This window comes from Pelodiscus sinensis, chromosome 17, assembly GCF_052426305.1.
Source record: "Pelodiscus sinensis isolate ZL-2025 chromosome 17, ASM5242630v1, whole genome shotgun sequence".
In the NCBI taxonomy this organism is placed as follows: Eukaryota; Metazoa; Chordata; order Testudines; family Trionychidae; genus Pelodiscus; species Pelodiscus sinensis.
The window spans coordinates 1230163-1256203 of NC_143068.1; the positions used below are offsets into that span (position 1 = coordinate 1230163).

The window sequence follows — 26041 nt, forward strand, 5'->3', positions numbered from 1 at the left end:
ATGGTTCTGTCACCTCTCTTCTTTCCACATAGGTTTTCTGGACTCACGTGTCAGTAACCGAGGTAACATTCTTAAGATAATTTACACGGGGTAGGCAGAGAACTACACAGCCAAATCTACCTGCTCAGCCTTCAAACCAGTTGCTTCAACCTCAAATACAGCAACTCCGAGAGCTCCCTGGCTGGTGGTCCAGTAGATCACTTCACTAACACGGAGTAACTGAGCTACAGGAACACGCCCAACCATTCTGTTCAGCTAAGAGAGGCGTTTGTATGGTAAATGACCTGCCTGCATCTGTGTCACCCTACTGGACAGAGCTACAATTATGGACTCAGAGAAGTAAACAAAAGATAGACTCTCTGGCATCAGTTTATCAGGCAGGAGCAGAAACCAAACTGACCATAAGTTAAATGTCTTTAAATCTAATACAAATAGACAATTGATGACACTAGCCAAGAATGAAAATTAATTGATATTTAATACAGTGCAAACCATAGCTTCTTAATTAAAATAGATGTGTGCATGTATCTGAATGGGTTATCAGTTATCACAAATAGCAATGAACACTGCACTGCTATGTAGAAAAAAATGTACAGCTGGATTTTAAGTGCAACTCTCCCATATTTTCAAGGTAGTGTTTATCAATTTCAAATCCATTTCACTAATTAAAAATGGGAACCATGAGTAGGTCAGTGCAGTGATAGAACGGTGATCACAAAGTCAATGAAAATAAATACAGATTGCAAAGAACTAAAAACCTAACGCATTCTTACACCTAAACATGAAGAGCCAAAGATGGCTTAGGACTTTTCCTTTTTAAATGCCTTACAAGACTTCTAGACGCACGTTCAACTGACTGAAAGTGACAGGCTGCATTTCAGACCATTCCGATTAAATACGCCCCAAACCCTAGAAGATGAAAATACAGCAGTGGCATTAGCATAGTCTGGAAGCTGAATGTTGGATTTTGCAAATATATTTTATTTTACAGAAATTCAACATTATCAACTGCAGGCAGCTCTCCCTGACCCCGTTACCTTGCGCAGACCATGCTATGCAGAGTGCAGCAATGCAGCGCCCACTGCTTTGGTTAAAATGAAAGAGATAAAGACATTTTGCTTAATGTTTTCTCCCCAACACACTACACATGCACCTATAACAGGTGGCCAAAGTCCATTTTGTTTTTCCAGCCTGTGGCTACATGTTTCCAGCCCAAGCTTCCAACTCTTTCATGTCATCATCATCTTCTTCTTCCTTCTTCTTGGCTGTAGCACAAAGAGAGTGTTAAGAATTAGCAGCAGATACTTTGATACGCCCCACAATGTCCTGCTGACCCTGGACAGGGAGCTCTGGACTGCACAAGGCACTGGGTCCCATAGAAAAACAAATATGCCACCCGTGGTTTTCAGTTACAAGATGCATGCCCAGGGTGGGGGGGTAGAACTCCACCCCAGCCGCATTGGGCGGGAAGTGAGGGGGCGCTTCAGCCCAGCTGTTCTGGAGCAGCCTCCCCCCCCCTCCACCTGCCCTCATTTAAGCAATTAACCGATTAAAAAGGATTTTATCTTCCTACTATTTCCAGGACCTCCCCAGCCATGAGGAAACAGACACCGATGTGGTGACTGGACGGGAACCGCCGTACCTTCAAAATAAATACACTAGAACCTGTGCACTGTGTCCAAGGCGTTGCGGTACTATGGCAAGGCAGGGCCTGCAGAGCAGGTCCAGGGAGATCACCACATCCTGGACATCAGCACAAGCAAAGAGGTTTCATGTCCGCTGCATGTCATTAGCTAGGGTGTGTGCTCTAGATCCAGGATGAGGAGCGGTTGTTTGGAACACTTATTTAGTAGCTTTGAACCAAACCCGCGTACATTTAACACTTCTCCCCATTCCAGCCCACGCCGGCCTGGGGAGAAGTGGGAGATGGAAGCAGAGAAACGACAATTCTACCTTCGCAGGGCAGCACAGAGAACACTGGCTTTTCCCTCTCCCTCCCTTCACTGTCTCCTACGAGGTGTTCTACCCTGACACCGAATGGCCAACGAGTTCAGCCGGGCTGAGAGGGGAAGGCCCACCCACTAATAATGAGAGCTGCTCTTAGGCCTTCCCACGGGCTCAGAGCGAGCAACGGCTGTCACAGAAGTGTCCTGTAGGTCTGATGGGGCACTGGGAAGTGCAGTCTGCGGAAGACAGTTAGCAATGTGGTCTGAGTCAGGGCTCAGCAGGGATACGCAGAGAGACAAAAAGGCCCTTATGAAAACCCATCTCCACTAGCTGGTTTTTGGGTGTGGGATCACAATAAGCCTCTGCCAGAGCTTGGCTCCTCTTTCTACCTCGTATACACCACTCTGCAGTAGCATCTTCAGCTCCAGGGGTGCAACCATGGTTGCTGAACAGCAGGCAGAGAGGACGAGAACCCCCAGGGCTAGACCCAAAGGCAGAACATACAAAAAACTCCACCATAACACAATTAGGCTTGTGTGGAAATTTTCTGCGCACCAATAATGCACCTGTGCCACCAGGATCTGTCCTTAGGATTTGCCTCCCGACCAGCTTTTGCACTAAGGTTTTGCCCAAGACTCAGTTTGATGTTGTCTCATTTGAGCGTCACCCTTGCAAGACCACAAGAGACCCCAGGCACCTTTGGTAGACAAGAGCCAGCAGTATTCCCCCAAAACGGGAGGCTACCAAACAGACAGTTTTACTGTGCAGGACCACAGCATCCCAGCACAGAGGTGACAGCACTGAGACCCACTTGCAGGACTAAATTCCAAGGACCATTTCTCACTCGAGTGTCCCTTGATTTTATTGATGTGCTTGGTTTTGTCAGGGTTGCTTCCCATTACATCAACTATCATTAGAGCAAGCCTGCATCTCCTCCTCCTCCATCTCCCTTCTGTGCTGAACCCTGTCTTTAAGACAATATAGTATAAACTGAATTGCAGAAATACATGCTAACTGCTTCTGTTACTGCTACTAATGTTAATAGATCTAATAAAGGCAAGAGGATCCCTTGAGAACACATCGCCCGATTCATGAAGCATTTCCATATTAACTCTGCAAGTTGCTAGTAGCTTGAAAATTCAAAATTCAGCTTCTCATTAAGAGCTGCTGATTTGATGAATGCACATGCTAATGAGCCAAGGTAACTTTGGCAAAGGCAGACAAGTACCTGGTTTTGATGGTATTGATATTGTGGGCACATTTGGTAGTGGTACTGTCTCAGGACCACTGATCTCCAGCAGGTTTTTGTCTAATTCTTCCTGTTCTAGTACCTCCAATTCTGCCATCAGTTCATCCTAGTATCGTAAAGAGAAAAAGAATGCAGATCACACTTGCCACCAAGTAGCACAAAACACAGAAAGTGTGTCACATCTAGGTGCATTATTACAGGAGACAGCCTAAATGACACCACCACATGACCCCCTCAAACTGTGAGGGCAGACCCTGAATCTTAAACTGATCTAAATGTATGGACACACTTTCCAACGTGAACAGAATTAGCTGATCCGAAAGTCCCCAAAACCTTGGAGGTCCGACATCCCATTGGTTTTGTAGCTGCCACGCACACACCTTTTTCTGAGGGGAAAGAGATGAATTGCTAGGATCAGTTTTGCATCCTAGGACTTGCACTGTGTCTGAATGCACGCAGCACACCGATCACTAAGAGACGGGTTTTAATTTAAAACAGAGCAAATCTTGAGCTGTCTGTTCTGCTGCATCCTTACCTCATCAAAGTCTTCCCCAAATCCTACAGGTTTTGAAATAGCTGTTGAAATTTCATCTGCCAGCTCCTGCTGTTCTGCAATATCCTGCATCAATTCGTCTACTTTGTCGATATCCCTGCAAAGAGACGTGTACAACAGGTGAGGCCATTAACCTGGCTTACTGCTACGGACTGCATTTGCCGATTCAGTGGCAATGCAAATGCCACTCCAGGATGGCATTTCAGGGGCATGTGATCTCACATATCCAGCCACCACTGAGCTCCTTCTCTCAACTGCTCCATCTCGAGCAATCTCCATTCCCTACTCCCGGCCAACGAATTGCCGCCACTCAACATCTTGCCATTTTTATCCCCTGCAGGACAACAATGATGATTCCTCTAAAGCACAAGCCATTTCTGCTGTGCAGCCTCAGCAGGAGGCAGTGCTCGCTCCCAGCAGATTACCTCCCTAAGGATTCTGTTTGCATCTCAAACTTTTCGCTTTGGCAGAAATTTAGTGCTGGAAGAGGGACAGAGAGCCCTGGAAGGCAACAGCCTTCCATTTACCCTCAGGACAGATAAACATGGCAAGATGGACTGATCCCCAGAATCATCTCTCACAGGTGGCCAAGCAGTCAGTGGCTGGCAACTGCTTTGGGATACTACTACAGATCTAGATCAGCCAGGGTGATGGGCAGGGTGAAAGACTCAGGGTATGTCTACACTACAGCACTAATTTGAACTAACGCATCCAGACTAAAAAACTAGTTCGAATTAGCGTTTTGCTAATTCGAACTAGCATGTCCACACAGAGTGGACCCTGAACCGGGGTTAAGAATGGCCGGAAGCAGTGCCGGCAGGGCATCAGAGGAGGACTTAGAGCGTGGAGCTGCTGCCTCAGGCTAGCCAAGGGCTGTGCTTAAAGGGACCCGACCCCCACCCCAGACAGACAGTTCTCAGGGGTGTCGCGCTTGCAAAGCAGTCCTGGCTTGGAGTGCCCTGAGTGCCCACACTGGGCACATCACAGCACTCGGCCATCAGACCGGCTGCACTTGCCGCAGGCTGCCATCTGGGGAGAGGGTGCAATTGGGGGGCTGCAGGAGAGCTTCCACCCCCAGAAGCCCGCAGAGCCAGCCCAGTCCTCCCCATTGGGGGCTCGTACCCCATTCCTCCCTCACCTCCTTCCACTTACCCTTCCCTAGTCCCCCTTCCTGATGTACAAAATAAAGAAAACATGTGCTCAAAAATAGAATCTCTCTTTATTGAACAAAACTTGGGGAGACTGGGAAAAGAAGGTGAGAGAGGGTGGGAGAGGGGAGGGCAACTACAATGATCAGAGGTTTGGAACAGGTCCCATATGAAGAGAGGCTAAAGAGACTGGGACTTCTCAGCTTAGAAAAGAGGAGACAGAGGGGGGATAGGATAGAGGTCTATAAAAGCATGAGTGGGGTGGAGAGGGTGCATCAAGAAAAGTTCTTCATTAGTTCCCATAAAGAAGGACTAGAGGACACCAAAGGAAAGGAATGGGTAGCAGGCTTCAAACTAGTAACAGAAAGTTGTTCTTCACAAAGCAAAGAGTCAACCTGTGGAACTCCTTGCTGCAGGAGGCTGTGAAGGCTAGAACTGGAACAGAGTTTAAAGAGAAGTGAGATCAAGTCATGGAGGTTGGGTCCATGGAGTGGTATTAGCCAGGGGGTAGGAGTGGTGTCCCTGCCCAAAGTTTGTGGAAGGCTGGAGAGGGATGGAACGAGACAAATGGCTTGGTCACTGTCTTCAGTCCATCCCCTCCAGGGTCCCTAGGGTAGGCCGCTGTCGGCAGACAGGCTACTGGGCTAGATGGACCTTTGGTCTGACCCAGTACGGCCATTGTAAGCTCAGGGCTCAGGGTCAGGGGTCTCAGTGGACCACCTTGATTCTCTTGCACACCTGCTCCTGGGTGGCCAGGCTGGCAGCTCTCCTGCCCTAGACGGCCACTTTCCTGTGCCTAGTGCGGAGGTCGTGGATGAGGTCCACGATGTCCGCACTAGACCAGGTGGGTGCCCGCCTCTTGCGGTCCCGGGCAAGCTCCCGGGAGCCGCCAGCCTGGTCCTGGGAAGAGGGGGACGGCTGGGGGGGCATCGGGTGGCTGGCTCGAGCCGTGCCAGGTGCAGGGTCTGCTGGCTGGGTGCTGGCACCGTAGCCAGCCCGTGCCCCTTTAAGGGGTCCGGGGCCGGGAGGGGGGCAATAGAGTTTCCTTGGTGTTGGCCAGAATGGCCACCAGGGAAAGCTGGGGAGGGCTAGCCTCCCACTAGTTCGAATTAAGGGGCTACACACCCCTTAATTCGAACTAGTAAGTTCGAACTAGGCTTAGTCCTTGTAGAATGAGGTTTACCTAGTTCGAACTAAATGCTCCGCTAGTTCGAATTAAGTTCGAACTAGCGGAGCGCTTGTGTAGCGCCTATCAAAGTTAATTCAAACTAACGTCCGTTAGTTCGAATTAACTTTGTAGTGTAGACAGACCCTCAGTTATCCTGTTAAGGCCTCAAGATCCAGTTACCAGTTTGTTTTTAACTTAATTCTCACTAGCTCAGATCTATTTGCTTTAGTCAAGGTTGGAATGGAAAAAATGCCTTCATGGGACACAAAATCATCATCATTAGCGTCAACTCCACAGTGCACTAAAGGTAAGTTATGGGGGAGCTGAGTTTTGCACTGGAAGCAGCGATTCAAGCTCTTATGTATGAAAAATGCAAGCTGTGCTCTCCAAAGTTCTACTGCTTACTCAGAGCGCAGAATGACTTTAAAAACGTAGAAGCAAATCCACTAATCAAAAATGGATCCTGTAAGAAACCTGGCACCTGTTCTGTCGGTTTTGTCCCCAACGTCCTTAACAGAATAATGCAGACTTTTCCAACTTTCCATATATTTAACTCACTGAACTCTTGTGCACAGGTTATCTTGAAAGGGTTTTCTTGTTTGGTTTTTAGGATTGTCATTCTCCACACCTCTCCTCTCAAACCCCCTTTAGTCTTCATTTTCAAGTTTGTCCAGGGTAGAAACTCAATACACTTCAGAGAATTCCACAGAGACCTGCCATCTTCCAAAATAGCCACTTTTCGCCACTGTTCTCAACAGGACTGAAGCAAGACTGCCCCATAGCAACAACAGCCATTGCATCTATTCACCTACTCCTCAGTGTTCTTCTCCACCTCCTGATAGCTGTCCTGACTGACCTTTCCTAAGGCTGTTGACCCTCACTCCACCTGGGGGCAATGAAATACAGTGGCATTTGGAAAGAGGACATGGTAACTGAGGACACTCGTCTCATTGTCATTTCAAAACATTGGGGATGCCAGCCATTTTGGAAGAGTACAATTCTTCATGAGATTCTCTGGAGAATATTTTACGCACCAGCTTCTAACTGAAAGTGCTTCTGTTGTGAAAAACAGTGAAATATTTTAAAAGTGAGTTACCCATTGCACCAAAGTTACTGAAAAGGGGGGTGGTATGCATGCAGGAAATTGTAGGGGTAGAGAAGAGAAATCTGAGGTACATGTGACATCACAAGGCAAAAAAACCTCAACAATTTCAGGCCTTAAAACCCCCCTAATTTAATCTTGAACCACAAACACTAAAATTCCCTAGTCACATGGACTCACCACATGGCTGAGTTAAAATAATTTATGTCCCTAACTAAGTATTCCTATCTCTGAACAAGTCTAGATTTTTCAATTTAACCTTAGGTTCAGAGTTGCCTGGGTTTACAAATACTTGCTCTGTATTAATTACAACATCTGTGATTTAAGTTTACGCTTAGTTACTGATATGGAATCTCAGCCATAACTCCATCTCAATGTCATTTTTGTCTGTAATTTATATTGAGCATAAGAAAAAAAGGAAAAGACTATGCATCCCTTTTAAAGGGGCACCGGAGCAGCTTACGAACGGGGCTCTCTCGCCCCAGAGATCGCAGGTAGCAATCCGCTACCTCGACCTTCGGGGCGAGAAAGCCCTGTTCGTAAGTGCGGATCCGACATAAGTCGGATCCGCGTAAGTCGGGGACTGCCTGTATTCTATTTTAAACTTTTTTTAAAAAAGCTTCGCTGCTCTGTAACCCGTGCAAAACTGCAGTTGCTTCATGCTGAGATGATGCAGATCATTTTAACAGATTGCATGGGACCCGGTTCTTTATTCTCTTTCTATAATTTCTGGTTTGATTTTGATTGAGTGGACACTCATTCATGGATACAATATGAAATTTCTTACATGTTGTCGTGAGCAGCTTTCATAGCTTTAGCAGCCAAGCCCATATTCTTCAGCACTTCCGTATTGGTGTTGGCATTTTCAAGGGCTTCCCTCTGGAACTCAATTGTTGATAACGTGCCATCTATCTGTGCAAGCTGCTTCTCATACCTCTTCTTGCGTTTTAGAGCCTGAAGAGCAGCTAGATGAAACAAAACAAAATAGGACGTATATGACCTGCGTCCAAAACAGCCATTCAAAAGAGTACAAAATTTCACTCACAACAGGAACAATTAAACTAGAAGAACCAGAAAGTAGGAGCAATAGTTTGTGAGTCCCTGCCTAAACAAACGTAATGGTAGCCAAACTTCTGATGCCCACTTCATGTCAACATACAGATTATAAATCAGCAACTACAACACTGGCAGTCTAAATGCTCAGCCTGGATGATACTACAGAGCACTATGTTTTATAGCAAACACCATGTCTCAAAACATACACATGCCTATTTCAAAAAAATAACATTTTTCTATGGCAGCAGGTCCTAGAGAGTCCCCAGGAACGCTAGGGAAACAGGATGTGAACTGGCAAGAGGCCAGGAGAGCCCATGGAAACAGGAGACATGAATTAAGCTAGGAAGCCAGGCATGGAGAACCCTGGGTATGTCTACACTACCCCCCTAGTTCGAACTAGGGTGGTTAATGAAGTCATTCGAAGTTGCAAATGAAGCCCGGGCGCCGCCATTTTTAAATCCCTGTTAGCCTAATTTGAACTACCTACTGCGTGCTACGTGTAGCCGCGGGCATGGAGTCCGCACTAACGGGGATTTAAAAATGGCAGCGCCCGGCAAGATGCAAATGAAGCCCAGGATATTTAAATCCCGGGCTTCATTTGCAACTTCGAATGACTACATTAACCACCCTAGTTCGAACTAGGGGGCTAGTGTAGACATACCCCCAGTGACATCTATGCCTCGGGAAGGACTAAATCTTGGAACTACAGATGTGTGAGTAGAATGTTTAGTCAAATGTGTTATTTCAGCCTTGGCCTTTCCTAGACGTAGAGCTGGAACTGAGTTGTGGGGGAGAGTCCCTTCCTCACCCTAAAATTATAGGTTTCCTGAAGAGAGACAGGCCCCCTTCCCACCAACTCTAGAATAACAGCTTCAACTAACTCAAGTGGCTGCAACACAGGTGACAGGGCTGATCTCCTTGAAGCTGACTGTACTTTAGTAGGCCACATACGTGCTGTGCATCCCGTCTTCATGGGTAAAAGGAGAGCTATCCAATTGTGCTCAGTTGAAAACACACACCTTTCAAAACCATCAAGACAAGGCTCCTGGGGGACTGCACACACCACAGTCCCTTGGTCTTATAACCATAACCGAGAGAGCCTGAGACTATTTTATCGTTACTGTGTACCACATTACAGAACAGAAAACTAGGTAAAGTTACAACTGAAGCTGCCAAGCACAAGTCAAAAATACCATTGATCACAACCACTGAAACAATCTAAACAGTCTGAAAGCCAAACCAAGTCACATCATCCACTTTGATTCCACCCTTGCACAATTCGTGCACATACTGCTAAAACAAATATTTCTGTGACCTGCTCCCCCTCAACTTAGGTCCCTAGTCTAGGTCCAATCTCAATTCCATTGACAAGAGGAATAGATTTGCCATGAAAGGGAGTGCCAAACTTTCACAAAAGTGACTGGACTTCCAGAAAATAAAAGCATCCAGCATTTGTTGTGCTGGTGGTTCCTGCTTTGTGCCATGTCATACAATTATGTGCAATCCCTTAAACAAGTATTGGGCAATAACCAGACTAAATACAATATAATATGGGAATGATGAAGTTCTGTTGCTCAAAAGGAACTACCAGCTTCTGGATAGGTGATGTCAGCAGACAGAAACTGGACGAAGAGTGGCAGGATATTCAGAACTGTTGTATAAACACAAGTCCAGTACTACAGGTGAAGTGCAGTACAGGCAGTACTTTTTTACAAGGGCAGAACTTAGACTATAGAGGCTGAACATTGAGAATGTGTCTTTTATGGTGTGTGGCGATGAACTTGGCATTGGTGTCCTAACCAGAATTCAGTAACCGTTGCTTTCTACAGGTTGGACCTTCCTGGTCTGGCACCCTCGGGGCCTAACCAGTCCCAAACCAGGGAGTTTGCTGGACTGGGGAGGTCAAAGCCAGCCCCTTTGCTGCTGACCACTGGACTCTTCCCCAACCGCCAACCCTACGCCCAAGCTCCCCTACTGGCTGCGGAACAGATTCCTGATCCCAGCAGGGCCACTGGCCCCACTCCCACCAGACTTCCAGCTTTTGGGGCTCTCTTCCTACTCGACCACGGATGTTGCCAGACCAGAGAGTTTAGAGAGGTTCAACCTGTATCTCCAGTGCATTGTTTTCTATTTTCTTCTCTCCTCTTCTTCCCACCCAAAGGCTGTCCACTCCGTGTATTTCACTTCAATTGCAGTTGCTAATCTCAAATCATTTCAAATGTTTTTGGTTTAGAATTTCTTTTTTTTAAACTCTGGTTGAGTATGTCAGGCTCCTATTCCTTCACGTGAAAAGTTCTGTGCATGACCTCACTTAAATTCTCTCCAACTGTTGGCTCTCCAGTCTGTGGTGCCCTGATCCGGGACAATCCATGCCCCAGCATTAGCCCCACTTTCCCATGTTATCCCCTGAACATTTTTTCCAAGAGCAGGAATATTCTGATAACCAGTTGTGATCATGACTTTGATTTTACATCTCACTACTCAAGTTTTCCACACTTCTTTCCATTTTGCCTGCTGCAGGATGAGGAACATAAAAACGGCCAGACTGGGTCAGACCAAAGGTCCATCTCGCCCAGTGTCCAGTCTGCCCAGTGGCCAATGCCAGATGCCCCAGAGGGAACAGAACAGGGAATCAGCAAGTTATTCCTCCCCATCATCTATTTCCAGCCTCTGACAAACAGAGCCTAGGGACACCATTCCTCCCCATTCTGGCTAATAAGTATTGATGGATCTAACCTCCATGAATCTATCTAGACCTTTTTTGAACCCCGTTAAAGTCCCAGTCTACGCAACATCCTCTGGCAAGGAGTTCCACAGGCCAACTGTGCGCTGCATGAGGAAAAAATTATTTTGGTTATTTTAAACTTGCTACCTATTAATTTCATTTGGTGACCCCTAGTTCTTATGTTATGCTATATGAAAATGGTGCAAAAGACACCTATATACACGTGCCACACTTTTCAACACTTGGACATTTCAGGATAATACTTACCCAGTCAATGTCTAAATACAAAATAAATTTTTGAAATGAAAAAAAACTTTATATAATTGCATCTTATTGCACCTGGCATTAAAAAAATGTACTAAAAGAGCCAACAAGACAGTGGAATGTCTTTAAATCAGAGGATTTCACCTTCCTATAGATTACAGAGGTTAATTAATAGCAACTACATTTCCACAACTATGCTCTACTCCAACTTAGAACTGTTACCATTTACAACTGGAATCTTATTAAACAGAAAAGATTGTGAGACTGACAGGCTAATTTGGGTCATTTCACATTCCTTTTGTCCTGTGAGCTCTTTTAATTCATTTTTCCCCCACGATAGTACGTATTTCACATTCAGGATTTTTCTTTTTTGCATATCTGCTCTGCCTTTTCATGGCTTTGTTTTCACAAATAAAATCAAGTCACAGAAGTCAAACTATGAATACAAGTGAAAAGAACATTCTGTCCTACACAAGAATATCCCCATCAGATCTCTCAGGTTAGAACATTACAACTTCCAATCAGATACTTATTTATTTGGGTACCGAACCAAAACTCAGATGGAATTAAAATATCCTTTTTAACTCTAATCTGAAACTAACTTTTTACTTTTGACCTTTAACATACATAACAATCATGAAGATACAAGTGAGCCACTAACTTTTGTAACTGAAAAACGTGCTCTCCTAGGATGTTCATGGGCTGCTTTAATAGACCAGACTCAGTGGCAGCCATAACAAACTCAAGTTTAATTCCCAGACACAACAGAGTTCTGCAGTCAAATGCAATAGTACATGCTGCAGATCCACTCAGAACAGGGATGTTACAGTTTAACCCATTAACTGGTTACCAGATAAGCTGATGCTTATGGGTTAAACTCTGCCTGGATCCTGGATCCAGGATCACAGCTGGCAGCCCTGCTCTTGGGGAAGCTTCACTGTGGGCTCTGCAGTATAAAGCTGATTTTTAAAAATCTTAGCGGTTACACATTTACCTTTTTAACTGACTTTTTACATCCCTGATTCAGAAGCTTGTATACTGTGAATAGGAAAACCTGACTTAGCCAAACAATTAGCCTCATTTGCTGCCTATCACTTCTAACTCATGTCACAGTAACTGCACAGAGTTACAGGATATTAATACCAAGAAAGGAGACTATTTGTTAAATGAGTAAAAACTGGGTATAATCAGAAGCAATTAGAAAGAAGTCTGCAGATGAGAAAAAAAGTTTGTAACACGTCTATAGACCTTAACGTTAGGAGAGTTTTCTAAGGGAACTAATAGAAAAAGGCCTTTCTCTTGTGTGTGGTAAAACTAGATTTTCTAAAATACTAAAATGTTAACTGGTCTTTTCTGCTTCAAACTTCTAATTCTATGATTCACTCCCCACCAGTGACCATCCTCTACCTAACCAAAAAAGTGTTCCTCTTGTCCATTTTTAATACAGACTTCTAATCCGCAGCCCCCTTATGGTTCTATGAACTACCACTGATCATAAACAACTCAAGTTCTCCTACACGTCATGCCAGAGTGAGAATCCATGACATTTCAAACTCTGATCTGCCACATATTCCCAAGCCAACACTCCACTGTAAGCAAGAACGTCAAAATTAGCCCATTCAATCTCTAATACATATTTCTAGAGCCACAAAGGGAATTTAGTTGCCAACTGGATTAAGCAGCAGCTGAACGGGTTTTGCAGATCTAAGTTTTGGACTCAGGCACCAAAAATCTCATAATTCCTTGTCTTTCATTTTTAAGATGGTTCAGAAACTGCATCACTGGCAATTGTATGACTTGTAACTCTCTGAAATAATAGAGAAACCACACCATGAGTTTATGCATTTGTAGCCACAAGTATGTTGGTGAAACAGTGGTGACAAAGTCAATATATTTCGCCAGGGTTATCAAACGAGGGCATAGTAGATTAGCTCTCTTTTCCCAATAAAACAAAATGTCTGGTATATGGATATGATGCTAGTAGTTAGAACTGTAAATGCTAACCAATGTATCAGATATGAAAGCCAAGGATATGGGGCCAGTTAAGGTTGTTAACAGATCTTCACTTATGAATTTCCTTGATCTCAATTTTTCATTTTTTTAGAAAGCTGCTTTAGATTATTGTATTAAAATGTCAAGAAAAAAATGCTGGTCCCACAGCTACTTGTACCCCAAGGCTCAACCCTACAAATGCACCAGCAACACTCCACTACACCAATTCACCTTCAGGACTGGAACCCAATATGGCAACTAGACTAGACCGGAGATGACAGCTGTGTTAGAGGTTACCACCAAAGGATGAAAATTTAAAAGATTTTGATGATCTATGAAAGGGGAGGCTGGCGGGAGAGGAGTTTTGTTTTTTAATTTCCAAGTTTTTTCTTCAAACGTCAAGTCTTTTTTAAGGTTTATTACATCGGATAAAAGGAAGTGGTATTTATTTGGATGATTTTTTGACCAGTGTTGAAGGCCAACCAAAGTTATAGGAAGCCACACACCACCCATTCAGTTAAAAACTGCTTCTGAAAGGTTTTCAGTATACTCAGTGTACTGGTATGAGGCACTGCCATGCAGCCTCAACTGAGTTAACAAAATTTTGGGGCGGTAACAAATGAGCGTACTTGTGTTTGTGGCGGAGCAGAAAGGGGAGAAAGCTGAGATGAAATCTTTCAGATTTCCTTTACACATGACCCAAAGCAAGGCATGGTACAAAGCCAGTGTTTCCTCTTTACAGACTCTCTTTTACTTCAAGTGTGCTGAATCTATTCTAAGCTATTCCCACACAAAGTACCAAAAGTCCTTCAGGCAGAATAGCCCTAGTTCATACATGGCAGAGAGCTCCGACTTCAGTGAAAAACATTCATGTTAGGAATACAACTCTCTCTCTCTCTCATCTGAATGCCCTGTTTCACATGAGCACACCACAAAACTTCAAATCAAAAGAATAAGCTGTCATATATAAATTAAACCACGCCAGCACCAAAAACCCTAATTTCTCTCATTCTCACGTCTACCAGTGTCTTGGAAAGCTAGTCAGAAATATTTTGAAAAAATATCCTCTGGCAAATACCACACACAAAAATCTGCAGGGAATGGGAGAAAAAAAGAATACTGTTTACATGGGGAAAATTTCAGTTTAAAATGGGAAATTAGTCTTTATTACAACAATTGTTGTTGCAGCAAGCTTTTCATCTATTACATTCAGTGCTTTAGAATCACCACAATAATGCCTCCAAGGTATCTATTCAAGATGTTTTTGTCCAAGTTTACAGCTATTCTATATGAACTCAGCTACAATATTTAATTTGGAAGACTGATGAGAAGTTCTGCCATCTTTTTCTAGAGCCTATAGAACAGTCCTTGCTATCTGCATATTTTAAGATGTGAGGTGCTATTATAATACATAACGGTATTAAATTCAGTGAAGCCAAAATTTCCCCCACAAATCCACTACCATAACGTCATATAAATATTTAAATAACAGACTCCTATGAATTTTTCCTCTAGCATCTCATTATTTCACACACCCAAAATAAAGCAGAATGTTTATCCAAATATAAAAACAGCCATCTTTGTTCTTTATGAAGGCTGATATTACATTAGGCAGTTATGAGGGAGGCAGCCCTTGGGATCTGCATATTTAATTATGCCTTTGCTATTTCCAAGATAGTAATTACAGAGGCAGACAACATAACCTAATACCCAATTTTATTTCCCATGGAATTGCTTAAGCAAAAACAACTGTAACCATATTACATTTAAACAGTTATTCTCTACGCTAACCTGACAAATTTCTATATAACAAAAAATAATTGAAGCTAGACTAGCCACTAGTTCAGTTACCCAGAGAGAACACAGATTTACGTGTTCTCATCAAAGCACCAATTTCTTCCATCAGTCTCGATCTTTTAGGGGGAGAAGCTGTATATGTGGGGCTGCCAGGTGTCTGATTTTCAACTGGAACACCCAGTCAAAAGGAGATGCTGGTGGCTCCAGTCAGCCTGCTGACCAGGCTATTAAAGTCCAGTTGGTTGCCCACAAAAGAGGGCCCTGCCCAGGTCCTGGGAAGCTGCCAGCATCACTCCTAGGCAGGGGTGGCCACAAACACTGTGTTGCCCTCATCCTGAGCTCCCTCTCCGCAGCTCCCATGGGCAAGGAACTGTGGCCAATGTGAGCTGAGGGGGCAGCGCATGGAGCCACCTGGCTGTGCCTTCACCTAGGAACCAAAGGGAGATATTGCTGCTTCCAGGAGCTGCCTGAGGTCAGCGCTGCCTGGAGCCTGCACGCTAAACACTCTCCAGCACCCCAACCCTCTGACCCAGCCCTGAGCATCCTCCTGCACTCTGTGCCCCTTGGCACCAGCATGGCCCCCCTCCTATACCTCCAACCCATGCCAGTACTCACATCTAAGTGGGATCCCTCATCTCGTCCTGTACCCCCACTTGGAGCTGCCGCCCACACTCTAAACTCATCTCTGGCATCAGTCCAGAGCCTGCCCCCCCACCCCGAGCCCTCACCCTCTCCTACACACTTATCCCAGCCCAGGGAAAATAAGCGAGTGAGCGAGAGCAAAGGTCGGAGAAAGGGGGAATGGAGTGAGCAGGGCAGGGCCTCAGAAGGAGAGAGGCAGAGCAAGAAAGTTGTTTTCAGCAAATTGAAAGTGGGCAACGCTATGTATATAAGAAGCTCTTTGAGGTAGGGACCCGCTGTGTTTTCTGGGAAGTGCTTGGTACACGTGGGTTCTATAATATAGGTAATATTGACAGTTGCTTGCCAGATTTCAGTATGCAGAATAAAGACATTTTTATAGAGCGTCATGGTATATACTTGTGAGCACACAACTGCGTTAATACAGCCGCTAGCACCTGCAGACATTAATGCAAGATTAAACCGGTTTGTAAATCTAGCTGGTTTGGGAACCACATGCTGGAGCAGAGGGTGTGTCTATTAAGGACTACCCAGAGTGGTTTTGCTTCTGTGCAAAGAAAATTGATATTTGCATTTAACACAATGCTTCCGTCCCTCTGCATACAGAGGTTCTATGCACGGATGGACCCTGGGAACAGGCTTAGATAGATGCTCTAACACAAATGTGCTCAATCACATAGATAGCTCTGACAGATTTCCATATCCTCCTGCAGAAACAGACCCAGGCTGCTCTGGGCTGATAAAAGGAGACATGGCCACCAAGAGGTTTAGAACTTTGCTGTTTATACAAAAATAACAAAAATGGACTGAGGTCAAAGACTCATTCACAAGACCAGGATCTCTCTCCTCACTGAGGGTACGTCTACACTACAGCGCTAATTCGAACTAACTTAGTTAATTAGTTAATTCGAACTAAGCTAATTCGAGCTAACGCGTCTAGAACTAAAAACTAGTTTGAATTAGCGTTTTGCTAATTCGAACTAGCATGTCCACATTAAGTGGACCCTGAACAGGGCTTAAGGATGGCCGGAAGCAGTGCCGGCAGGGCATCAGAGGAGGACTTAGAGCGTGGAGATGCTGTCTCAGGCTAGCCGAAGGCTGTGCTTAAAGGGACCCGACCCCCACCCCGGACAGACAGTTCTCAGGGGTGCCGCGCTTGAAAACCAGTCCTGGCTTGGAGTGCCCACACTGGGCACATCACACCACTCGGCCATCAGACCGGCTGCACTTGCCGCAGGCTGCCATCTGGGAAGAGGGTGCAATTGGGGGGCTGCAGGAGAGCTTCCACCCCCAGAAGCCCACAGAGCCAGCCCAGTCCTCCCCATCGGGGGCTCGTGCCCCATTCCTCCCTCACCTCCTTCCACTTACCCTTCCCTAGCCCCTTTTCTTGATGTACAAAATAAAGGACAATTGTGTTCAAAAATGGAATCTGTCTTTATTGAACAAAACTGGGGGAGACTGGAAAAAGGAGGTGGGAGAGGGGAAGAGAAAGGCTGGGAGAGGGGAGGGCAACTAACATGATCAGGGGTTGGGAACAGGTCCCATATGAAGAGAGGCTAAAGAGACTGGGACTTTTCCGCTTAGAAAAGAGGAGACAGAGGGGGGACAGGATAGAGGTCTCTAAAAGCAGGAGTTGGGTGGAGAGGGTGCATACAGAAAAGTTCTTCATTAGTTCCCATAAAGAAGGACTAGAGGACACCAAAGGAAAGGAATGGGTAGCAGGCTTCAAACTAGTAACAGAAAGTTGTTCTTCACAAAGCAAAGAGTCAACCTGTGGAACTCCTTGCTGCAGGAGGCTGTGAAGGCTACAACTAGAACAGAGTTGAAAGGGAAGTGAGATCAAGTCATGGAGGTTGGGTCCATGGAGTGGTATTAGCCAGGGGGTAGGAGTGGTGTCCCTGCCCAAAGTTTGTGGAAGGCTGGAGAAGGATGGAACGAGACAAATGGCTTGGTCACTGTCTCCGGTCCATCCCCTCCAGGGTCCCTAGGGTTGGCCGCTGTCGGTAGACAGGCTACTGGGCTAGATGGACCTTTGGTCTGACCCAGGACGGCCATTGTAAGCTCAGGGCTCAGGGTCAGGGGTCTCAGTGGACCAACTTGATTCTCATGCACACCTGCTCCTGGGTGGCCAGGCTGGCAGCTCTCCTGCCCTAGACGGCCACTTTCCTGTGCCTAGTGCGGAGGTCGTGGACGAGGTCCACGATGTCTGCACTAGCCCAGGCGGGTGCCCGCCTCTTGCGGTCCCGGGCAAGCTCCCGGGAGCCGCCAGCCTGGTCCCGGGAAGAGGGAGAGGGCTGGGGGGGCATCGGGTGGCTGGCTCGATCCGTGCCAGGTGCAGGGTCTGCTGGCTGGGTGCTGGCAGGCTTGCACCTGGCACGGGCACCGTAGCCAGCCCGTGCCCCTTTAAGGGGTCCGGGGCCAGGAGGGGGGCATAGAGTTTACCTGGTGTTGGCCAGAGTGGCCACCAGGGAAACCTGGGAAGCCTTAGCCTCCCACTAGTTCGAATTAAGGGTCTACACAGCCCTTAATTCGAACTAGCTAGCTCGAACTAGGCTTAATCCTTGTAAAATGAGGTTTACCTAGTTCGAACTAAGCGCTCCGCTAGTTCAAATTAAATTCGAACTAGCGGAGCGCTAGTGTAGCGCCTATTAAAGTTAGTTCGAGCTAACGTCCGTTAGTTCGAACTAACTCTGTAGTGTAGACATACCCTGAGAGACTTAAACCAAAGAACAGCAAAAATAATCTAATGCTACATCACACAAGAATCACCATAAAGGACCATAGCAACAGTCCATCTACAACAGTACAGGTTGGACCTCTCTGGTCCAGCAGCCGTGGGACCCAGCCGGTTTCAAACAAGGGATTTTCCCAGACCAAGGAGGTCAACTCCAGTCCCTCAGATGATGGACTCCAAGCTCTCCACAGGTCCATCAGCAGACCCCGCCGGGCTCCCCACCTGGCTTCGCTGCTGCTGCACCGGGATCCTGCAGGTACCCAGACCATGGATGTTGCCGCCCCCCTTAGCCACATGTTTGTTCACCTCCTCAAAGAACTCTAGATTAATAAGTCATGATTTCCCATTACAGAAACCATATTGACTTTCCCTCAACAAATTATGTTCAATTTTTTATTCTTTACTATAGTTTCAACTAACTTTCCCGGTACCAACATTAGACGTACCGGTCTGTAATAGCCAGGATCACCTCTACAGCCCTATTTAACTATAGGCGTCATGTTAGCCATCTTTCGGTCACTAGTACAGAAGCTGATTTAAAGGTTACAAACTAGTTTGCAGAACTACTATTTCCCATTTGAGTTCTTTCAGAACAGTGCAGTTCAATAACCAACAGTTACTTCAGTCAGTAGCAGATTCTAGAGAAAAGTTTTATCGTCTCTAAAATTAATTATGCACCAACATGCTTACAAGATATTCTTAACCTTTGGCAGTTTGTGATTTGGCTTTGGACCTAACCCAGGAGGATATTGGTCCACTGTAAAGCTATCCTATATAATGGCAGATAGAATTCAACTAAATGTTTTTGTCATTCATAGTAAAATAGAAAAGAATTGGGTAAGTTCTTTGGTTCAGTAAAACTTTACAGCAGCAAGTGCCACTGGTTAATTATGCAGTTAAAAAAGCATTTGTTTTTTATCTGTTTAAAATCCGTTGCCTTTAATGTAACTGGCTGACTCCTTGCTCTTATTATGCTACACAGTCAACAGGAGCAATGACTTCCCTATGCCATTATTTTAACATGCCTGTTATCCTGTCACCTCTCCAAACTGAGAACACTAAGAGCCTGATTTTCACTCCCAAGGGCTCATCTACACTGTTCTCCCAGAGGGGAGGCAAAACCAATAAAAAGGAACTGGGGCAGAAGCAGCTAGATTTGCTCTGTCAGCTGCAATTGCTTGAAAGAACAGTAATTTTAAAAAAGGTCTTTAGCCCAAACGTCAGGCTTGTTAGTATATCACTCCTTCTTTCCTTTTCGGGGCCTTACACTGCAAGTACACTTGTTTCTTTAGTTTCCCACCTCTTGACAGAACTACAGTTTTAATAAGCATATGACTGGCTTCCCCTCCCGTCCCCTTGCAGCCACAGTGTCCTGGAGCTGGTGTGAAGTGAGACTATGAACTGCAGAGGCTCTTACTACATTTAAAATGCAGAGCCACAGCTGGGGTTAGCTCCTGGGTCCAGCACGAGCCGGGACTAAGCAGTCCCGGTTCATGCCACCCTGGGGAGCTACCCCTGCTGCACCTCCAGTTTAAATGTAGTATGAGCTGGGCTGCTGCATGCCCAGTTCCTATTACCTGCAGAGCCGCAGCGGGGATACCGAGCGCCCCTCCCCCCCACTGACTAATTTAGGAGTTGATGGAAATTCCATTGACTACTCGATTAGCTGATTAACCGCAATTTAACATCCATAGTCAGGCCTCAAGAGTGCCGGGTCAGGGAGGTCCAGCCTGTACCACAAGACTGATAAGCATACAGTCGTACCCTCTCTGCAGCTGCCACCCCCACTCCTTCAATACAGGAACTGCCACAAGACGAGAAGATGGGAAAGGTTTCCATCAGGCTACCCTCCTCCACCATGGTTTGTAGTCTGAAGTCAATGCAACAGGCACTCCTCAGACATGCAGGTGCTTTTGAAAAATCCCACTTTAATTAGAGTTGTATTTGAAATATTTGGCCCACGTATAAGTTCACAAAAACGCTTTATTAACATAATAGAAGTCTGATATTTTGCAGCAATTTTTTTCAGTGAAAAAGAAAAGATTCTGATACAAACACAATTTGAGCCTCAGATGCTGCAAACATCTATTGCCCATTTATCTTTAAGTGGTGTTTCACTGTGCATGGAAGTTAGGGACCTGCTTTAGTGCCTGTCAACTCAGGGCCTTAGCATTTAATATTTTATTTTTTTAAGTACAGCAGTTTAAAAGGTACCTTATTAGAATTTTATGAAATGCCCTTATTGGTAGTATATTACAAGTGTTAAAGAAAACCTGGAAAACCCAAGAACATACAGGGTTCCACATACCCATAAATCCAATGTTGATATTTGAAGTGAAAATGTGTCAGGTTTGGCAACAGAAAACCTGTCTAAATTAAGTACTATGTAAAGTCTGGAATAAAATTCTGATATTTTAATACAGAAACAGACACTCTGTAAAGATGAGTACAAACGTGAATGTACAGGATACCCCCTCACCCGATCCTTCATGATTCTCTCTCTCTCCCCTTCTCTCCCTGCAGCTACATTCTTTATCACAGAAGACAGGCTGACATACTTGATACAAAAACTGAAAGACATGTGGTCCAGCAGAAACCAAAGGTATAACAGCTCTGCTCAGCAAGACTGAAGAGAAACTGAAATCCCAACCCACGCATTACTTTACTCTAGCATAACAACTTGAGCCAGTATCCTATCAGAAGCAGACATCCCATTAAAACAAAGGAAGGAAATTATATGGATATGGAAGGAAAACATTCTAGAAGCAACCTCAATAAGGGTGTATCAATTGTCATCCTTACAGAAAGAGGAATACTAAATGATTCATTTATGAAACTATTTATCCTATTTGCCTGACTCTTCTGGACAGATCCCGCTAGTTTCTATAATCCGCATAGTAAGACCCAGCACCAGAGTAACGTATACTTGAAAAACACGTGAAAATGAATAGTTTGCTATTCTATGGCTGCCTTCCACACAGATACTTAACAATCAGACAACTGAAGCCAAAGAGTACATTAATGTAGCTGTTTCAGCTCACATTTGAGCCCACACTCCTGCTGCTCACCTCACAGCCAAGAGACTGAATCATCAACAGAATCTCATTTCAAAGGCAGCAAGGACAAGTGTTAGAAATACAGTGGTGGTTCTGCTGATGTAAGCAGCCTGCTACATCAACCTAAGGGCACAGCTGAACTCATAAAGGGAGTTCAGTTGATGCAGTTAAGGTGACAATGTCTGTGTAGGGGTTGTCAATTATTGTTTCCCTCAAGATCCAGACTCTCACCCAGCTCCCCTCTCCTAATAGGCTGATTGGGCTGCCAGCTCCTCTCCTGCTTTGCTTGGGGCTGTTAGGTGGCCTTTTTCCCCAAACTGAGCACAGGATGCATAGGGCAGGCCACAGCCACCTGGCATTGCTGCTCACCCCTTCCAAATGTTCCACGTGCTCCCAGAGGAGATGAGAAGGGGAAGGAATGAGTATGGGCTGGGATCTGGGCAGCCAGCAGGGTGTAAATGTGTGTGAGTACTTTTGAGCTCAGAGCCAGATGTACCGGGCAATACTTACCAGTAACTGGTTAACTGTCCAGAGCAGCCCCCACCTCCACTGCTGAGTGGGGGGTTCTGCCTGGCAGCCCCCTGTAGCAGGCCAGTTAACTGGTTAAACATATAGTTTAACCCATGAGTGGGCAATAATTTTTGATGGGGGGGCACTTCAAGATCTTGGAAAGTGGTTAAAGGCGACACTTCTCTATGGAAGGGGCGTGGGGTGCAGAAGGCATGAAGGTTGAATGCAGACAGCAGCTGGGAGTAAGGGATTGTGGCACCCTCCCAACTCCTTTTTGGGTCAGGACCCCCCCACAATTACAACACAACATGTAGCATACCTCACCCAGTGCATTCAATGCCCCCAAAACAACTATGTGGATGAAACCAGACTATCACCATGCTCTGGAAAGAATTCACACAGAAAAATAACAAAAACACCATGTCAGCTGAAGGTGACCTTAAGGATACTGGAATTTTGACTTCCTATAACACTCTGGAATCTAGTTACACACACCCCTTTTGTCCTATGACTGCAGGCCACTTCAGCTTGAATGGCCCCTCACAATGTGTGTTCACTTATTTTCAACAACGTGTTCCACCTTGCATTTAGCGATAACTCTGAGTACTTTTCCCAAAGAAGAGCTCTGCATAGCTCAGAGCTTGTCTCTCCACCAACAGAAGTTGGACCAATAAGAGATGTTGCCTTTACCTAAGACAACTGCTTTTATTAGCAGTTTAATTTCCTCTAGGAACATTTATCTGCAGTTTAAAATAGAAATATGCTAACATCTGTAAATGTATTGTTCTCCAAGAACACATAATCCCACTTAGCCAACGCCAAATTATAGCCACTTACATGCAAAGAAGTATTACAATGTACAGTGTCCCATTAGAATGTAATGTTAATCCAAAAGAAGCAACAGATATCTGCAACTGATTTTATTTAACCTGGATTTTTAAATCTGTTCTAAACTAGCAGGAACCTTTAAATGAGGCAGCTTTTGTACTTTTCAAGTTACTTAAGTTTCCTAGCTATAGGACACTGCCAGTAATTCATCCAAGCTCAAACTCTGCATTATCTTTCTTACATTCCAATAAGCTATCCTCTTACAAGGAAATGGAAGTCATTATTAAACCAGCCACGCTCACCCATCATGACATAATCATCATGTGATCAAGTGTATACTTTAGAACAACTTCCTAACATAAAACCTGCCCCTCCCTAATTGCCGTTACAGATGAAAATTTGCTAATTCAGAATAAGTTTTACACTTTCAGATTCTCCCCTCTCCCCCAAATCAGACAGAACAATGGCTAATTTATCTCCCCCTCCCTTAAACTCACATATGGGGGTCTTTTACGGCTTTATTTGTCTACTACAGCGTTATAAACTCCTAGTTACACAGCTATTAAAACAAGTCGCAAAGTGATCAATACCTATTCAAGGACATACATGGTGTCTTCTATCCCAGAATCTCTCCTCACAAGTGTAAAGTTTCACAATGTTCTCTTTAGGTCCTATCCCCATTTTTAAGACAGAAGCAAAAAGGAGAAGTTACTTGATCAGGATCATTCAACAAAAGAAAGTCAGAACCAGGACTAGAACCAAGGTCTGACAACCAGTCCCACAGCAAAACCAATAGATCATGCTGCCTATAATGTGTTTTACACCTACACTGTCCAAAAGGAACACTTACACTTTGAAAATGACAACTTTAGAGAACAGCAATCAGTGGTAGGCAACCATCCCCTGAGAGATTAGCAGAGCACCAACTGCTAGCAGCATGTGATACTACTGATGGTGTACATCTGCACATGCCTTGGTGTACAAAACGTATTCAGAACATGGATGGAAAAAATAGAGGGAACACTAGAGGTTATTCTCATTGCACAAAAGCGGAAGACAATTTTGTTTCATTCATTTCACCACAGGATAATGTTTGCAGAATCAAGTGCTGGGAGAGCCACTGCTTGCTGATACCTTGTGTCAGCAACAGGTCCTCTGTCAGAGTATAAGCCTAAATATTGGCCTAATATTGATGCACATATGGAATGCTAATTAAAATGTACTGAATGCAGAAAGTGCTGTCTGGCCCACGAAAGCTCATCACCTAATAAACTATCTTGTTAGTCTTTACAGTGCTACATAGTTCTGTCTTTTGTTTCTGCTGCAAACAATGTATAACTAACTTACACTGTACAGAGACTGGATCCAGAGAACTCAAGTTAGACTGTGGTATGTTTTGCTCTGTCTCCGGCCACTGATGATAGGGAAAACAACCAATATAAATGCAACTTAAACTGCAGCTTCACAACACTAAGCTAGGAACCTAGCCTTACAAGTCAAATACCTCAAATGGCTGCCCTGTCAGGTAAGTTACAGGAGCACTTCAACACCAATAGCTTGTGGAACCTAATCCTAGAACACACAAGCAAGCTAGATTATTCAAGGGACCAAGATTCAAGTTAAAACTAAGTAAGAAAGCAACAAAGCTACTCTGGACTCCTTCCCTCCCCAATACAGATCCAAACACACTCCCACCGGCGCCCAGGGCTGTGGCACTGAGGAAGCAGAGGGCTGAGCCTTGGCCAGAAGGAAGGGCCGTTCTGGGCAGGGTGTCAAGCCATGCCCGGGACCTCGGGACCCAAGCGCCTCACCAGCCCAGCCCATCCCGCTCCACAGCCCGTCCTCACGGCCTGGGTGCTGAAGGAGAGCAGAGCACAGCCAAGGGTCGGGGCTGAAGGCCCAGAGCGGGGCTCGAAAGGAGAGGCAGAGAGAGCAGCCAGCCCGCCCCACGGCTCCACCCCGCTGCGCGGCGGGCCAACATCAGTCCCCCCCCGCCCGGCCCCTCACCTCGCGGATCGCCCCCCCCCCGCCCGGCCTCTCACCTCACGGATCGGCCCCGCCCGGCCCCTCACCTCGCGGATCAGCCCCCCCCCCCCCCCCCCCCCCCCCCGCCCGCCCGGCCTCTCACCTCGCGGATCCCCCCCCCCGCCCGCCCGCCCCCTCACCCCACCTCGCGGATCGCCCCCCTCACCCCGCTTGTTCTTGGTGCCGTGCTTGCGGGCCGCCACCAGCTCCTGCTCGATCTTCTTCTCCAGGAACTCCTGCTTCTTGCTGAGCATCTCCTCGGTGTCGCGCAGCCGCTGGATGGCCTCCTGCGGGGACGGGCCCTTGCCGGCGCCCTTGCCGCCCGCCCCGAACAGCTTGCCCAGCATCCCCGCCATGGCCGGGCCGACACCTCGCTCGAGCCGCGCCTGACTCACCGCCGCGCCCGTCACCCCGCACCACGGCAACGGCGGCGCCCCGCCCCGCCACGTCGCCCCGCCCCGCCCCAGCCGAGCGGTGCATGCTGGGAGCGGTAGTCCCCCCCTCGGCTCCCGCCTGCAGGCAGCGGTGCATGCTGGGAGCGGTAGTCCCCCCCCTCGGCTCCCGCCTGCAGGCAGCGGTGCATGCTGGGAGTTAAAGTCTCCGGCTCAGCTTAGCCGAGAGAGCCGAGTTTCACCCACCATGACATCATCGTCACGTGATGAACCCGCCGTAGAAACCTCGTGACGTCAGCGGCAGAGTCATAGCGACCGTCACGGGACAGACGCTTTCGCCCCGGCCCTGGCCCGGCGGAGCCCCCGTGGGCCGTAGGGTGGCCCGTGGCTGGGGGTCGGCAGCGGGCCAAGGGGGCTGGGACTTGCACAGCTGGGGGGGGCAGAGGGGTCTATTCAGACCAGACACCGGGCTGTGTCCGAACTGGAGGAGTTGGCAAATGTCGTTGAGGAGCCTTTGGCTATTATCTTTGAAAAGTCGTGGAGATCGGGCGAAATCCCGGATGATTGGAAAAGGGCAAATGTAGTGCCCATCTTCAAAAAAGGGAAGAAGGACGATCCAGGGAACTATAGGCCGGTCAGTCTTACCTCGGTTCCTGGAAAAATCATGGAAGGGATCCTAAAGGAATCCATTTTGAGACACTTGAATGAGAGGAAAGTGATTAGGAATAGTCAGCATGGATTCACAAAGGGCAAGTCGTGCCTGACCAATCTGATTGGCTTCTATGATGAGGTAACTGGCTCAGTGGACATGGGAAAGTCAGTGGATGTTGTGTACCTTGACTTTAGCAAGGCTTTT

General features: G+C 46.2%; 1 protein-coding gene across 1 annotated transcript; it reads right to left on the reverse strand.

Moving 5' to 3' along the window:
* Window positions 1-459: 459 nt before the first annotated feature.
* CHMP4B (charged multivesicular body protein 4B) lies at window positions 460-25229 on the reverse strand. The gene is made up of 5 exons (XM_075901516.2): window positions 24960-25229; window positions 7955-8132; window positions 3732-3846; window positions 3176-3302; window positions 460-1265 (listed from the first exon to the last, which is right to left on the reverse strand). Exons 1-5 carry the CDS (start codon window positions 25147-25149, stop codon window positions 1198-1200), a joined length of 678 nt encoding a protein of 225 aa, XP_075757631.1. The 5' UTR covers window positions 25150-25229; the 3' UTR covers window positions 460-1197.
* Between the last annotated feature and the right edge of the window lie 812 nt (window positions 25230-26041).

Bases quoted from the DNA above. Each gene is read 5' to 3' on its own strand.
- CHMP4B (XM_075901516.2), bottom strand. From the start codon at position 25,149: ATGGCGGGGATGCTGGGCAAGCTGTTCGGGGCGGGCGGCAAGGGCGCC. The intron at 3,847-7,954 runs GTAAGAAATTTC...GTCTCTTTGCAG, and splicing joins AAAGCTGCTCACGACAACAT to GGATATCGACAAAGTAGACG. The intron at 1,266-3,175 runs GTACTTGTCTGC...TTTGTGCTACAG, and splicing joins ATCAATACCATCAAAACCAG to CCAAGAAGAAGGAAGAAGAA.